The sequence below is a fragment of the Sander lucioperca genome, chromosome 6 (assembly GCF_008315115.2).
Source record: "Sander lucioperca isolate FBNREF2018 chromosome 6, SLUC_FBN_1.2, whole genome shotgun sequence".
Classification (NCBI taxonomy): domain Eukaryota; kingdom Metazoa; phylum Chordata; class Actinopteri; order Perciformes; family Percidae; genus Sander; species Sander lucioperca.
This window is the reverse complement of record NC_050178.1, coordinates 8,167,230-8,184,236: the sequence shown is the minus strand read 5'-3', so window position 1 is coordinate 8,184,236 and position 17,007 is coordinate 8,167,230. Positions and strand designations below refer to the sequence as shown.

Here is a 17,007-nt window from a genome sequence, read left to right as displayed (position 1 = left end):
AAACTTGACAGAGGAAATGCAACTACACATTTAGCTTCTGAAATAATCATAAATTAAACTGTTTCTCAAGCGTCACTTACAAATTAAGCTGTCTGTCCGACTGCAGCTCTGCTATGTTCACATTTTAAAGAACGTTTATAATATTTTCCTTATTGATCATGTATTATTTCACCCACCCACTACGTGCATTTTAGGAATTGGGACGTCCTTCAAGAAGGAGTGCTGAGAATGATTTCCGGGTGACAAGCCGAAGGTTCAAGAAGTTGAGGATGTACAAATTTCTCACAATTGGGAAAGACCCACAGACACAAGAAATACACTTATTATAACCACAGTTTAGGTTTTCCCCTCAAATAAACAGTTGCACAAACTTGTGAAATGAAACTTCAACAATCTGAACTGAAGCTCATTTAAATTGATTGCAAAATCAATCCTTAAGTTAGGAACACATTTTACAAGATTTTCTAATTGTAGTTGAGAGACACCCCACACACAAAGTGTTGTCACTTATTGTATTTCATTCAACTGTGGACATCACACATTACACAATGACAAGATTTCAGACTTTCTTTGGATTCTTCTGAGCAGCCACTTTGCAGAAGTCGTCCACCAATTGTTTTGTGCTCACTACTAGACATTCACCAAAAACAAAAGGACAGAGAACATAATCTGGCTGTGGAAAAGGGCTTAAAGTGCTCATATTATGCTTTTTGGCTTTTTCCCTTTCCTTTATTGTGTTATATATCTTTTTGTGCATGTTATAGGTTTACAAAGTGAAAAAGCCCAAAGTCCAACCCAAAGGCACTTACCATCTCCAACAGAAAACACTGTTCACAAACTGCTCCAAACAGCTCTATTGTAGTCCAGCCTTTACTTCAGTGACAAACGCTCATCACTTTGTAACACACGTTATAATGCTCGCCTAGCTGCTAGCATGGCACGACCTCATGCTCTGCAACTGACAAGCTAGCAGGGCTTACCTAGCTACTGCACATGTGCGACTCCCAACAAAGATGGAACAGAAGTGAGACTCTGTAGCTAAAACAGAGAGCTCAACACACAGGGTGAAAAGAGGAGCTGCAGCAATGTGTAGTACAACAAAAATATAGTGTTTTTTGAAAATTAAACCATCTAAACCTATTCTGGTAAAACCTCTAAATACAATTATGAATCTGAAAATGAGTATAATATGAGCACTTTAAGGTGAGCGTTCATGCAACTTGACAGTCTTTGCAGGACTTTTGTTTGTCCATGTTTATTTGTCGCATCAGTAAGCATCATAAAAAGTATCACCGTCAGTAGATGTTATGATTAATTTATTAGGTCTCTGTGATGTGTAATCAGAGTAGCTACAGGTAAGTGAGTATTATTCAAGGTATGAATCGACACTGGCACAAGGTTTTACTCCACAACACCCACAATTCATTAGTTCTTCAGGAACAAAGGAAGAAATCAGGACTATGCATGCCATAAACACATATGTGATATGTATGGGTAGCAATGCCACAATAATACAGGAGAACCAAACCCCACTTTAACCGACAACAAAACACAACAAAAAAAGGTTTCAAAGCATTAAAAACTCTGCAAATGTTGCATGTAACAAATTCAATGTGTTTTCTAGGCCTTAGGCTATGTGTTCTGGTGAGAAATGTTAATGTAAACAAAACAGTGAAAATACAACTGGTTACATTTAACATAGTGTATGTGACGTGTAAGAATGAGCACCAGAGTTATCTACTAATACAAAGACGGGTTTTAGGCTGGAACCGTTGCCGGTTCCCACATCAAATCAAAGGGTTCATACTGTAGTATTTCCCTTTTTTTGCAAGGCGCCGTCAACTTGCATGTCTCAGCCATGGAACCAGTAGAGCTGGGGGTAAACGATTATTTATTAAACGATTAATCGGGCGATTATTTTATCGATTAGTCGACTAATCTAACGACTAATTGGACGATTAATATAACGATTATTTTTCTGTTGCTCGATTAATAAAAACCATAATGTATCTCAAATAAATACCAAAAAATTCTTAATAATATATTTTATTAAACAATTTTGCACAGCAAAAAATCTTCTGCTTTACACAAAATAAAATAATTATTTTACTGTTATACAAAATGAAAGGCCAGCCTGTTTACTCTTTTACAGTACCAACATAACTCTCTTGTTCAAAAAAATCAAGTTGTAGTGCAAAAAAGAAAAACACTGTGCAGTGCACAGTACAGACATTCCTTGGATTGTTTAACACAACATAACAGTCCCAACATAAAACCTGATGCATAATCAAACTGACTCTCTTAACTGCTATTCTGTAGGTTTACATGCTAATGCAGCACTTTGGTGGTGCTAGGCTAACCAACGCACCTTAGCTCTCTGTGCAGTTTGTTCGTGCTAGGTTAGTAGCTAACGTTCACGTTAGCTAACGTTAGCTACTATAGATAGCTGTGTTCTGCAGCTGTAAGTTAGCTACCATTCAAGCCAACATTAGATTATAACTAACGTTAGCTAAACACAGCTGCCTAGGCGCCAGTAGCTAGCTAACGTTAACGTTAGCTACTAACCTAGCACGAACAAACTGCACGGAGAGCTAAGATAGTTAGCTAGCACCACCTAAGTGCGCAGGCTACACAACACACTATACAAACATGAAATTAATTTAGCTAACGTTAGTACTTGGGACTATATTTTAAGTATTCCCATACCCTCGATGATTAAGGGCGAGCTGTTTTTTTAGGACTTCTTCTTTTCATGGGGCTTTTTGCAGAGCTTTGTTGGGAATTCTGTGAGGAGGTTGCTGTTTCCTGCAATGTTTTGGTCTCCCACATGTGTGTGTGGCGAAGCATCGACGCAAAAATACGACGTTGACGTAATTTTGACGTCGATGCGTCGACGTCATCGACGCGTCGCTGCAGGCCTAGGAACCAGTGATGTCAGATGCAGGGGTTGAAACAGACATAAGCAAAGGTTTGCACTGAATGAGTTTCCATACTAAACAGACTCACAACAGGTTGAAAAGCTTAATGCAGACCACAAAAACTGCTAGCAAATCAGTACTGTACAGAAAACGCTACAATCTGAGATTACATACTGCCAAACTTGGACACAACGGGCAACAGTCACGTAACGGTTGGTATATTTCACTAAACATAATTGGTTTACAAAGCATCACTGTTCACACAAAATGAATGTTGATTCATGTTACTGGTTACCATTAACATTCGGTCAAAGACTGGCCAGATTAAGATGTGTAATCGTCTGTCAAATGCTGCAGTTTACATCAGAAAATTGTAGATGTTTTGCAATCACAGAAGTTTTCTGCTATTTGTGCATGTAAACACTGATCATATCTCATCCATGAGGAAGAGGCTCCCTTTCACTGTGTCTCAGCCCTAAATTCCAGTCTGTATCTCCATGCAGTGCTCAGTGATGCACAGGGAGCACATGCACGAACACACATAAACACTGACTCTCTCTGCAGACTCGAGCATATAAAGGCAAACTGTACACGAGGCTCACTTATTTACACATAAACTGCCTCACATACACTGAAAAAAGATAGACATGCAGATATACACACGTGTATACAAACGTATACACACACACATACTGTATGTAAATAAGAGGGGCACGATTTACGTCAGCAGCTCGTAAATGGCTCACTAAAGGCACACACATGCACACACACACACAAAGGTAGACGAGCTTCAACCTACAATCAAAAGAAGCCGTCCACCGTGGAGAAATAACATTGTTCTCATTGTTCTGTATGCAGCCGTGCACAGGGACCATCTACAACAAGGCCGCCCAATTTGGGGCCCGCGGGCCAAGTTTGGCCCGTGCTCTCTTTGTTTTGGCCCGCCACGCATTTGACATGCTCATGCTTATTCTCCTCTTATTTTAAAAGTAATGACTATGAAATGTACATTTTGTGCAGTTAAAAAGTACGTAATCCGCACAGCAATGTAAAGCACAGTGCTGGTAAAATTCCCATTTAAATTACATACATACGTTTTATCTACGGAGAATGGCAAGAATTACTGTATTTTTCAACATCGACATTTATTTTTGGCCTGTGGCCTTCCGTCCAGATACATTTTGGCCCTTCATATGAAAGAATTTGGGCACCTCTGGTCTACAAAGTGCAACACAGAAAAGATACAAAAAATTATTCAAAAACGTCATTATTATACAGTGTAGTGTCACCAAAATCACTTCACACATCAATTGTCTCATTTTCATTATACTAGTTACAGTTTGGAAAAAAGAGAAGTTATTGAATATTTTTGTAGTAGACTCTTTTCGGTGTTGCACTTTGTTGACAGTCCGGAAGTCACACACACACACACACACACACACACACTAGGCAGCACTTTTTAATAAGTGATTGCTTGCTTCTGTAATAATGTATGATTTGTGAGAGTAACAACTGAAATGTATACACACAACAAAAAGTATTTTTCAGTCAAATATGTATTTGTGTATATGCAAACAGAAATGATGTACGTGTTTATTTGCATATAGAGTATGTGGACACATTGTACTGCTAGGAGGGAATGCACATACTTACATACTCAGGACAAAACCAGTTAAGAACAAGGCCCAAGAGACATACTGTACTGTTGCAGAATCTTCTTCCCCTCCCCCTCTCCCTTCTGTAGTATGCATCTTTTTATTTTTCGCTCTAATAATTAGCTCGTAAGATATCATGGCTGCTGCTTGGCGTCAGTCAGTCCTGGGATCTCAAAGATTTAACCCTCTGTGTGTATGTGCATGGGTGTATGTTTATGTGTGCGCGTGTGTGTTGTCTGCGTTTGTTTAGTTTGTAGACTCCTCTGGACGGCCATGACTCGTCTCTTCCTGACAGCATATGATCCTGAACCCGGCCAAGCCTTTCATTCGTTCAGGGAAAGTGTGTGTATGCTTTTGCCTGCCTGCGTGTGTGTGTGTGTGTGTGTGTGTGTGTGTGTGTGTGTGTGTGTGTGTGTGTGTGTGTGTGTGTGTGTCTAAGTCTGAGTCACAAGCTAAGCCCCAAACACCAGCTCAGGGATCCCAGCCAATTAAAAGCTAACGCAGGCCCGGATGCCTTGCCCCTACCAACATCTGGGTATTAAACTAAACGCCTGCGATATATTAGTTATGAAGTCAGCAGCTCTGAGAAAGACCACACAGAAGAAGTGCACATTTTACTGTATGTCTCTGTGTATATGATCCAAATAGCTGCTCTGTAATTTGTTCACTGTGTAAATCGATGAGGTTTGTTTAAGTAAATGGCAAGCAGAATGAAAAAGAACATCATTTTCATCCCTACTGTTTTGTATCAACACATTGCAGCAGTCAGTTCAAATTTAATTTATAGTTTACTACAGATTCCTAGTGGGCACACAAGAGTTGTGGATTGAGAAAAATGTGTGCACAGGAGAACACATACACACACAAAACCCATACAAGGCAGGTATCAAAATGAACAGCAACTGTAAAAATACACTAAATAAACACTTTATGAAGATGCAGAGAGTGAATCAGGAGCAAATCCATGGAAAAAGAAGGAGGTAAGAGGGTGAAGAGGAAAGTTGAGGGAAAGCACAAGTGTGAAAGTGATGATATAACATCGTATGATACAATGACCCTTGATCAAAGGGTGTATACACAAACATACACAGAGACTCACACAGACGTGCACAACTGTGAACTGGTGAAGACAAGTCTCCACATGTGTGTTCTGCTGCTGGAACAAATTTAAATACAGTTGGAATTGATTGCCTTGCCATATTTGTAGTCTTGATTATTTATCCTTTATCAGATTTGTCTTGTTTAAATTAGGAAACCTACAAAAATGGCTGCTTGTGTTTTTACAATTGCTTTGGCCCAATTTTCACAAGTTTCAACCTTCAAAACTATTACAGTAAGACAACATTAAACACTGTATTGAGAAGTGTGACATATTTTCTTACATAAAGAAATGACGATATTACCCCAAAGTACTGAAAAGTATAATTTTAGTATATGAATAAATTTGCATTCTATAAACAAGTTGGGATAGTGACCGAGAACACAATAATTGATACTGTGAGGAGCAAGTTTTTAATCTGTCTGTTGAATTGCGTTCATCCATCTTCTCCATCTAAACGTCTACCAATTTGTTAGTCTTTCCATATAACCACGTTTTACTGCCAGTCATTGCATTTACAGTATCTGTCTCTCAGGTTGACCCTGACTTTAAAAGCCCCATTTTGAGCACCTGGTAGTAAAATCCGATCTGAGTGGACAGCTCCAAATACAGCTGAAAACTCACTCAGGAAGCATTGAGATCCGATCACTCAGACCACATTCGGAGGTGCATTCTTATAGCAGTGTGTACGGGTGTGTGTTCGGCCAATGTGTGTTTTTTTATGTTATTATCATACTGTCGGTGTTTTTGTTTCTGTGCTGCCTGCTCTTATATCCTATTGGCTGTCTGGAGGTCTGTGCAGCACGGTTGCCTGGAAAAGACAGCTGCCAATTTCATAAAACGTCCCCAAATTATTCACCAATATGTAGGATATTACTGTAGACATTCCTGCTCATACGTTGCAACTTCAATTTATTATATTAATTAGTCTCGCATTGGCAGACCTATCTGCACAGTGCTGTGTTAGCTCTGGAGAAAACCAGCGAGCCTGAATGGTCCAGGAGTGGCCGTGAACGGTTTAATTTCCTATAAATTCTTCACAATAAAAGTCTGCGGTTATTTTGTTACTTAAAAGCTTTTATAATGAAGCAGCAAAATCACACAATGTTTGGCCTTCATCAGCAGTAACTTAACGACTCATATAAGCGAACATGAAATGTAAAATAAAGCAGATATCGAAACTTACCTTCAGACTACAGAGATTCAGCTAGAAACTACCTACGTACTGAGAGCTGAACAAACGTATTTCTCTCCTGCACAGGTCTCGGTGCCATCAGTAGACATCCTTATGTCTGCACAGACTGTGGCCAGTGCTTTTTCATTACCCATCACACGTTTCTAATGTAAGATTTATGTGATAGGAACAACTGACATGTATACACACACACACACACACACACACACACACACACACACACACAACCAGCCTATATGCAAACTGAAATGATGTATGTGTTTTTTTGCATATAGAGCGGGGAAGTGAGATCCGATCACAAGTGGTCACTTAGGCGGATTTCGAGACACATTTCACTGCCAGGTAAAAACTCACGTACTTAGAGCTGTCCACTTGTCATCGAATCACTCAGGACAAATGTTAAAACCAGGTCAAAACAGGCATTACATGTATACATTAGTACAGCATCCTCCCTTCCTGAAACAAAAAAGCCCAGTAATGGAAAAATTAGCAGTCAACAAATTCCACATAGCTTTGTCTTGATTAATCCTGCCCAGTTGATTTTATGGTTGTGTTGTCTGTGTCTTGTTTCCCTTCTGTGAGAGGCTCTCAGAGCTGTGGTCACTGTGTGCGTCTGGTGGCCTGCAGGCCTCGTTGGCTGCGGTCGCTGTTTGGAGCGACTGTGCAGCGGTTTCTCAAATACAAATACACATAAACACATCCCCTCACATAGTGCACTGTCTGGCTAGGTCTCTCTCTGCCTTTCTCTGTCTTGCTCTTGTTTGGTATCCGCCCCCACATGCTCTCCCTCTTCCATCCCCCGGAGCCCCTCTGTCTCCCTTTGCTCTGTCTCCTCACCAGTTTTCCACCTCCTCTCTCTCCTCCCTCACTTCCAGCTGTGTTATACAGCTAAGGAATATAAGTAGCAGCAGGCCGGCTATAAATATCGTCTGCCCACCCAAGACTGTTAGGATTATTATTTTTCTTATAATCACTGTGGTCTTTCTATAAACCGAACAGATTATTATCTGGTTTTTGTCCCCGTTTCAATGTGTAACAGCCAGCTCCAGTGAATTTCTGCAGAGGACATTTTCCTTTTGCTGGTGTCAGGGAGATGTTTGACTGGAGATGATTTTCAAGGCCTTGATTTGTAGTTTACCTGCCACAGTGACAGTAAAGCCTCAGCGGTGATGAGTAGAGTGGACAAAAACAGGAGGAAAAATGAGTATAGCTGCAGAAGGATGAGAGGAAAAGAGCAACAAGCAGCTGGGTGACGTTTGGGAGTGCTGGTGAAGGTGAAGAGGAGTGCTTAGTGTGATTTACAATGACAAAGCTCTGTTCTTCTTTCTTGAAAATGGGGGTTGGGCTCCTAGTTGTTTATAGATGGAGCATTTTCTACGCGCTGCCTCGGTCTACAGCTGGGAGCCAGCTGTGTGAATCAACCTCTCCTCATCTGCTTTATTCATCTATCCTTCTCTCTTTTTTTCCTCCCCCTGTTTCCTCCGCTTCTCCTCCTTAAAAGGAGTTCAAAGAAATATTTGTGGTTGGGGCATTACCTACCTGATACACAGACATAGTCGTAGAAAAAGAAAAAAGAGGGGAAGACATGAGTTTGATGTTACTTGGTAGACAGAGAGGGGAGGAAGGTGTGTGGGGGGAGGAGAAGAGACTGGAGGTAAAGAGAGAGGTGGGAGGAGAGAAGGGGAGCAGGGTACAGGAAACCACAGGTATGTGCAGGATGGCGGGTGGGTGGCCTGGAGAGAGGACAGAGGAAAAGGGGGATTGTGGAGGAGTGAAGGAACAGCAAGTTATTGGTCGAGTAAAGAGGAAGGAAACACTCACATGTCCTCTTGATAGGGTTGTTGGTTGTAATCACTAAACCGATAAATGTTAAACATCGAACTGCCTTTGAGAAAGCAAAGCTGCTCAGCGGCCAGCAGTACAAAACTGTGCTTGTGCAGGCAAATGAAAACACTATAAAGTCACTGACTGATCAGGCCAACAATTACAAAGGTGGTAAAACAGTAATCATGAGTGTGCAGCAAAGGCAGTGTGTTGCTCGAACAAGGCAGCTTTAGTAAATTAGGCACCAAAATTGGTTGTTTGGTAGTGTATTTAGCAAGCACTTTACCTTTTTTCCTCTTCTCTACACCCTCAGCGGCTGTACGTAACCCTATTTTCCTCTGCAACTGCTGCTCCTGGCATAACTTTTCATCATGTTGAAAAATAATATGGCTTTCAGCTTGCCTTAACTTAAAAAAAAAAAGTTCACTAAAGCTCATCAGTTGCTGTTTTCTGCTCTGTTTGCTCGACTCCTTTTTACTGTGCTTGGTTTAGCCCGGCTCACGGTTCTACTGTTTGTAGTCATGTTGAGCTGCTGCTCTCAAGCCCTGATGTCTGTCATCAGTCACTCCGGCTGTGTAGCAACAAGGGATCAACTTTTCATTCTGCCATTTCGACAAGGTGAGAACCCCAGCAGTGAGACATCAGCATCACAGCTTCCTCACAACACAGTTTACAGTACAGGGATACATGAGGTGTGAATCAGTGTGGTTGAAACCTGGGTTATGGTGTTGACTGTATTCAACCACAGTGGTAGTCTAGTAAACATTAGTTTAGGGCTTCAGGGATTCTCCTTTCTCAACATAGCTGTCAAATGACAAGTTTCTAGTCTTCCCCTTGTGAACCCAAGATCATTAGTAGTATTGTAGTCATGTGAGGACAGTCACTCATTTCAGGTCTCATTTAGAGGGGGGTCCATGACATCAAGATTTATCTAATGTATTATCTTCTAATTTAGTGATTTCATTTCATCTTTTTTATTTATTTCAATCAAAATGCATGAATATTTTTTTTTTTTTTTTATGACTTTGATTCTCATTTAATTTTACAAGCCGACTGCATCACAAACGCTACTAGTTTCTTCTGTGAGTTTTAAACATAGGGCTCCCAAGCGCTGCGATGCTCTTCCTTCTCTTCATTGAAGCCTTTATGTTTACAGGCTTGTGGTGATGCGCAATGTGCTATAGGTGCCAAACAAAAATCTATGTTTGGTACTGCCAATTTGTTTTGTTTTGTCATGGTTCATGTGTGCAATAAACATTACACTTCGTGAGAAAAAATTGTGGCAGAAAATCGTGATATCAATTCTAAGCTAAAAAATCGTGATTCATATTTTTCCCCGAATCGTGCAGGCCTAATCACAATAGTACTGAAAGTCAATACAACTTGTTCACCTACTCACAGTGATGCTTACTTTTGTTTGGTATCCATTGAATTTGTCTTTTTTGGCTTATAAGCAATTAAAGCTGTTTAAATAAAACTCAAAGTAGCTGATTAAGTAGATATGACATTAAGCTTCCCTGCAGCAGGTCATTGAATAGGGCTTATTGTACATTACAGTGATGTCTCCAGCCCTGTGGCCTTTCGGTGGTCACACCATTAGCCCCCATCACATTACAGCAGCTGTGAGGAATTCAGAGAGTCTGAAAAAGGGGTAAAAAAAACACAAGGGAGGCTGGTGGGGAAGAAAAGCAGGGAAGGAGGAGAGTCTGTGTTGGGTGGGGGTTACAAAAACAAAGCCAGAATTTAAAAACAAAGTTTACCACCGAAGGAAAACAACAGGCCTAGAAAAAGTTGGTGGGTGAGGAGAGAGAGAAATAAAAGAGGAAAAAATGAAAAAGAAAACGAGGTAGAATCTGGACTGTGGTTGGCTGCGGGCCCGAGCCCCCGCCTTTTTCCCCCCCCCCCCCCCCATGCTCAGTCTCCTGCCCTAACACAACAGAATCCCTCACAAGCCTAGCCACATCAGGAACGGCTGGCTACATTATAGCTGCCATTATCGTCTCTCAAGTCATAACAGCCAAAGAACACCCACCTCGACTGCAGCTCCGCCAGGAGGGGGAGGGGCGAGGGAGAGGTCGCAAGAGCAGGAATGAGCCGAGAGAGAGGGAATGAGGGAGAGGGTGGAGACAGCGGGGGAGAAGAGGGGGAGAGAGAGAGAGAGAGAGAGAGAGAGAGAGAGAGAGAGAGAGAGAGAGAGAGAGAGAGAGAGAGAGAGAGAGCAGGAGATAGCCAGAGATAGAGATACAGAGCAAGGGAAAAGGCAGAATGAGAAGGGGGAAGTAGGAATGAAGGAGAGGGTGGGATAGTTCCAGATGGGTGTTTACACTGCACGACATGCTCCAAAGATGTGTGTTTAGTTTGATTAAGGCTGTTTTTTGTTGTCTAAAGTAAAAGATTATCCAGCAAACACACACTGTATGCTCACATTCCCATCTGAGAGCAGAGGAGAAATGAGGTTAAGAGGAGAGGGGCTGTCATTAAATGCCACTTTCTACATTGGCTGGGGAGGGAGGAGGGGGCGATGTGCGAGTTCCAGTTTAGTGTTACACCCAAGAGTAAAGGAGCGTAGAAGCAGAGTGGAGCAAGTCTGGATCAGGCCTTTTGTCTGACACAACCAGTGACCTGTGGAAATGTCTGTCCTCTCTGGAGACTTCCTCAGAGGGAGGACGACTGACACTTAATGGGAAAGTCACAAATGGCCAAACCTGTGCAAGAATAAACAATGTTTCTCTTTGTATACCACAAATACAAACTATCACCTGAGAACTGAAGTTTGTGGGACAAATGCGTACCTAAAGCCATTATGTATAAAGTCACCTATGCAGTCGAAGCCCTGCAACAAGTGGGCTACAACATATGTGAAGCTTATAGTGTTGATTTGCTGATTAATAGTTAAGATAATATTACACTTTAACGTCATCAGAAAGCATGAACACACTCGCTGAGCCATGTTCCTTTTAAATACAACATGGCTTGGTTTCATTAAGTGAGACTGTTTAACTTTTAAAAGATTAAATAGCACGTCATTCCTCTTAATAAAAATCCCTTCTTGCTTAATTCAATACTCAGGTGTTGCTGCTACAGCTTTACTTGGTTTGGTATGACCAGTTTGGTGGCTAATGTTAGCAAACTTTGATTAGAATTGTTAGAATGAGGCTTTTCTACTTGACCTACTGTGTTATGCATTAATGTGTAATGCGTTAGCATTAGCATTGTCCTGTAGCAATGCAAAACATAGTGTAAATTGTGTACCTAGTTTGCTAACATAAGCTACTGGTCATAACAGACCAAGTAAGGCTGTAGCAATAAAACCGCTGAGTGTGTTGTACTAAGTAAAGGGTTTATTGCTTGAATTCAACTTTTGATTTCTAAGAGGAAGAATATGTCAGATCTGCAGATGTAGTTAGCATCAGCTTTTGCTGAATGGTGAGTCTTCACAGTGCAGCGGTTGGGTTTCTGACAGTAAATGAGTAATAGACAAATTAGGGATACAAATAGTTTTATTTATTGGTGGTAAGCTGTGTTGGTTTGGTGAGTAAGTAGGTAAGGCGGAATAGAAATGTATTAGGCTAGACCACAGTCAGGGCTTCTCGGCTCGTTTAAAAATATCCAGTAGGCTAATATCATCTATCCAGGATACCATCCAACTTCAAGCATCCATGAGCTTGTCTCTGTAAAAATATTACATTGCCTGGGAGCCATGCTTTAAAAAGACACATTTTGATTGGTTATATTTTAGAGGTCACTTTGGTGTCTTCATAAACCATAGATTTGATCTTCCAAGAGTTTTAAAATGTTTTCTTCTTTTTCAAAACAGGATGATTTTCTATATATTGTGTGCCAACTACTAATGCTACATTCATGGCCAGTTTTTTCACACCGGTTTCATCATATTCCTGTGTACGGTTGATGACGTTGAGGACAGAGCAATTTAGAGGTGTCTGGCTTTTAGGTGTGGCTTACTTGTATGGGGTGGTGATGTTACAAGCTTGGGAAGCTGGAGTGTTTGAATAGAGAGGTTTTGAGTGTAGAAAGTGGCTGGACATCCTGTCCTCATCCTTGGCCCTTTGGTTCCTGCCCAGCTCGCTGTGCCGCAGCAGAGCAGACTTGTTTAGTTAGCCGTTTGATTTATGGCCTTGGGGTTTTTAACATGCTTCTGCCCCATCCCTCTAAAACCCAGCACCACAAAATTACACTGGGGAGCAAACTCTGGGAGTTTCTCATAAGATACTGACCTAAAATAGCACAATGCCATGGTACCTGTGTCAGTAGCACCATGCATGTATGAAATATGTGCTTACATGCTGTACAAAAATACATATATCAAACATGTTCACATAGCTTACAGTAGATAGGTGCATTAACACATGCGTTTTGCACATTTGTACTGGGATTTATTGTTGTTTGACGTTTTGTAAATATATTCAGTATCAAATAGGGCTGGACCGAATAGTTCAAAGCTTCATTTAGAACATTGACATTCAACTTGTTCATCAACGTTCGAAATCTTGATTAATTAACTTCACAAATGTATATATAAATGATATATCTAAAAATTCTAAAATATCTAAATGTAATTTCTAGAAAACAGGAATGCTCAGACTTATTCTACATTTGGGTTTGCTTTACGGTAATTCACTGGATAAGAGCATACTCTGTAGCCTAACATGCAAATTAATTGCACAACACACAGATGAGTTTGTGTACACATAGCTACAACAGTAACACTCACTCACACATGCTGCCTTGCTCCCTGGAGAAACATCGCAAACATAAAAATTCCAGCTTGCTTATGCGCAGGTGGTCTCATACATTATTCACTTTTACTCTGAGATCCATCACCATTTATCATGTAAAACACACTCTCTCTAACATACACGCTGCACTGCAAATACACTTGTCCCCAAAACTCCATTCTCATACACACCTGCCACTGTGGTTAAGACAGTACAAACTGCTTTGCTATATTCACAGTTATACTCACTCTTTGACACACATTCTCTGCAGACTTGGTGGCCACTGAATTATTATGCTACCCCCTGGCAAGACTGACAGGTGTGTCAGTGTGAGTGTGTGTGTGTGTGTGTGTGTGTGTGTGTGTGTGTGTCAGGCTGCCTGGCTACCCCCTTCTTGGTATTTATGAGTTCTGGACAGCTGAGGTGTTCTGCGAGATCTCTATTTAGCGCTTCCGGCTAATTATCATACACACATCCGAAGCAGCCGCCCACATCATTTAGCCACTCGCTAACTTTGCGTATCAAATCCCCCTGGTGGCTTGTGGGCTTAAATAGGTCCCTACTGCCCTTTTAACACTTGTGCTACTACATAACAGGCCTGGCAACCTGTTACACTCAAACCACAGAGCTTTCATCTGCACTGGTAGTGAGCTTTCCCAGTTTGGGAGTGAGCACTTGTCACATGAACAGCAGCAATGGGATATTTTGATTCCACATGCATGGCAAGGATTTTATAGAGTTAAAGAATATGGTGAATAGATATAATAGATTTTAAAACTCTTTTAAAATCAATGTATATATTTATTGTTGCATTTTCTTTGAGACACAGCATGTTTCTGATCAAAAAGGGTAAAAAAAAAATATTGACACAAAAATGATGCAATAGGCCATGTAATTAAGTTGATTTGACAAATGATCAAGATTTATATGAACACATTTTTTGGCTTTTTTCCATTTGTGGTAGCTCTGACATCAGTGTTTATAGTCACTTGTAGGTCCTAATTACCTGTGTAACCATGTAAGAGCCCACAGTCCTGACTATTAGTACCTGCACTGATGTGGTTGGATGTAATGAGCAGGTGCTTGTTCCCAAGAATTACCTTACACATGCACTCGTGCTGAGAGATACCATCTCAATATGAGTTTCATACAAAAAATGCTTTGTTCTACTTTCATTTTTCTCTGTTTGTGTTGCTAACATCGAATAACTATTTGTTTTTTTAAGCGTTGAGGCAAAACTCAGAGTTTCTTGTGATCGCTACTTTTCAGGATGGGAAGGTTTGGCAGGTTTTTAGTGTCTATCAACAGTGTTTGAGGTGCATTACTTTGTTTAGAGAAGAGAGATTACAGCCAACTCCACTGTTTTTTCACAGGGTTTTGTCTAATCTGTCGGGAGTGTTTCAGGGCACATTAGTGCCATCACATGAACTGATTTTAAAATCTCTAACATACAATTACCAGAGCTGAGAGTTGTATATTCCTTTCACCAATTCAAGTTTCTATTTATGTGACATTAATGTTAATTTTATGTAATCATATGTACTTGTGGATGTCATGATTTTGTTAACCAATTAGAGCTTTATATGCTTATATTTCTATAAATGTGTGACTGCAGGAGGGCAACTCAAGCATTGTGCTCTCTCAAAGTACCCTATCGAAGGGTTGAACAACTTCTTAATACTCGGACAGAAATGAACACTCAAACCACTGCACAACTGACCTTTAAATCCCATTTAACAACAAACCCGTAATGGGGTTTGCCTTCAGTTTACCTCAATGTTATGCACAGACTGTGTTCAACATGTTGTTGTTGAAATGTCTTTTTTGTTGAATTGTCTGTTGTTGAATCTGTCGTTGTCGTTTATCTCTTTTCCATATTATTTCCATTGTATGAAACTTTATATTTTTGGAAAATGTTGTAGCTATTTTATTTGTATCTGACTGACTATAGTTTTTAAACATTTTGCAAGTATATTTATTAATATTTCAAACATACAACTAATCCAAAAGTTTATGATGGATTAAAGCAGGTATGGATCATCTACAAAATATTAATCTAAAATTCTAAATCCAAATCTTTCTTTGCATGTCTATTCATTCTGTTTAAACCCAGTATTTCTGCACAGTTACAGATAAAGATTAGGCTACACTAATATTAGCCTATTGTTATTATACTATTTGTAGAATTAGATTCCAGCGGGGGCTGTGTAGGATTGTTTCCGACTTGCGTGATCCAAACATTTCCAAAAACTCCAATGCGTTGTTTCTGTCGTGAAATAATGTTGCTAAAAGCTAGGGCACGATTATTATTTCATCATTATTGTATGCCCTTATTGGATTAGCCTACATGTATTTATGTTGACAAAACTGACAAGTTATATTCATTAAAGAATTAATTTAATAGGGTGATGACGTCATTAAATATGACGACAGACATTCAAAGCTTTATTCGAAAACCTCAATAGAAGCTTCAAATGTAAAAAATTACATTCAGTACAGCCCTACTTCTAACCTACAGTATTTGACTTACTGCAAGTTCAAATTTGAATGCAAGACTGCAGGATGTATTTTTACTATGTGTTTAAAATGATTTCTATTGCGGTTTTTACATTTCTACTTTTACTTAAGTAATGGATTTTTTTCCAGCTTTGTTTAAATTAAGTATGACTCAAACTGTTTGGCTTGATTTGGTCTGTTATTACCACCCTACATATTCTTTTTTCTTTCCCCAACCGCAATTGTTTTTGTTTATTTGCCTTTTCTTTCTAGTGTAGTTTAGTTTGGTGGGGTTTGTTTGGGTTTCCTCACTTCACCCTAACCGTATCCTTGTCTTTGTGTGACAGGTCCAGGGTGTACGGGGAGCAGTAGGTCTCGGAGCTCCAATGCCAGTGGACATGCAGCCACACCAGGGGCTGTATCACTACGAGACCTCACCCAGCCAGCCCTCCAGGGGGTAAGACAGTAGTGTGGCTGCATTTTAACCTTTATTTGTCATGGTGAATTCCACAACGGTTTCACATAAGAGAAATATATGGAATAGTTCAACATTTTAGGAAATACGCTTATTTGCTTTCTTTTCAAGAATAAGCTAAAACTTATTTTATCGATAAGAAGATCGATACCACTTTCATGTCTAAAAGTCAAGTAGCTAAAGTGATTTCAGGGGGAGTTACGTGTTGACCTCAACCAATGCTGGATGTTTGTGGCAGACACCCATATGGATGTGAGAGTTAAAAGAATCTAAGAATATATCACCCAATATTCCTTATCTTTTTTTCTTACAAATGTACTAAGCATAACATATTACAGTTGTAAAACAAACTTTTCAGTGCTGTATAGAGGACAAACTGTGTTTTTTTTACTTAGCAGACAACATATACAACAATAACGGTATATCTGTGAGAGCTAATGTCAGTCAACATATGGACCCAGCAGATTAATGCAGGCTTACATGTTTATTGACAAACAGTTCATCCATCCTCCCAGCACATCTATTGCATGGGTTGACAGATATGGTTGGCACAATGGTATAAAACCTGGCAACCTCGCTGTGATGACAAGACTGAGATGACAAGTTGTG

The 17,007-nt window shown here is 40.1% G+C and overlaps 1 protein-coding gene across 1 annotated transcript in view; it reads left to right on the top strand.

Annotated features, from left to right (window-relative positions):
- gli1 (GLI family zinc finger 1) overlaps positions 1 to 17,007 on the top strand; it is a 58,683-nt gene that overhangs the window by 29,049 nt on the left and 12,627 nt on the right. The window contains exon 2 of the mRNA XM_031301927.2: positions 16,271 to 16,380. Within this exon, the coding sequence (XP_031157787.1) occupies positions 16,310 to 16,380 (71 nt within the window). The 5' untranslated portion in view covers positions 16,271 to 16,309. The remainder of the gene's footprint in view (positions 1 to 16,270; positions 16,381 to 17,007) is intronic.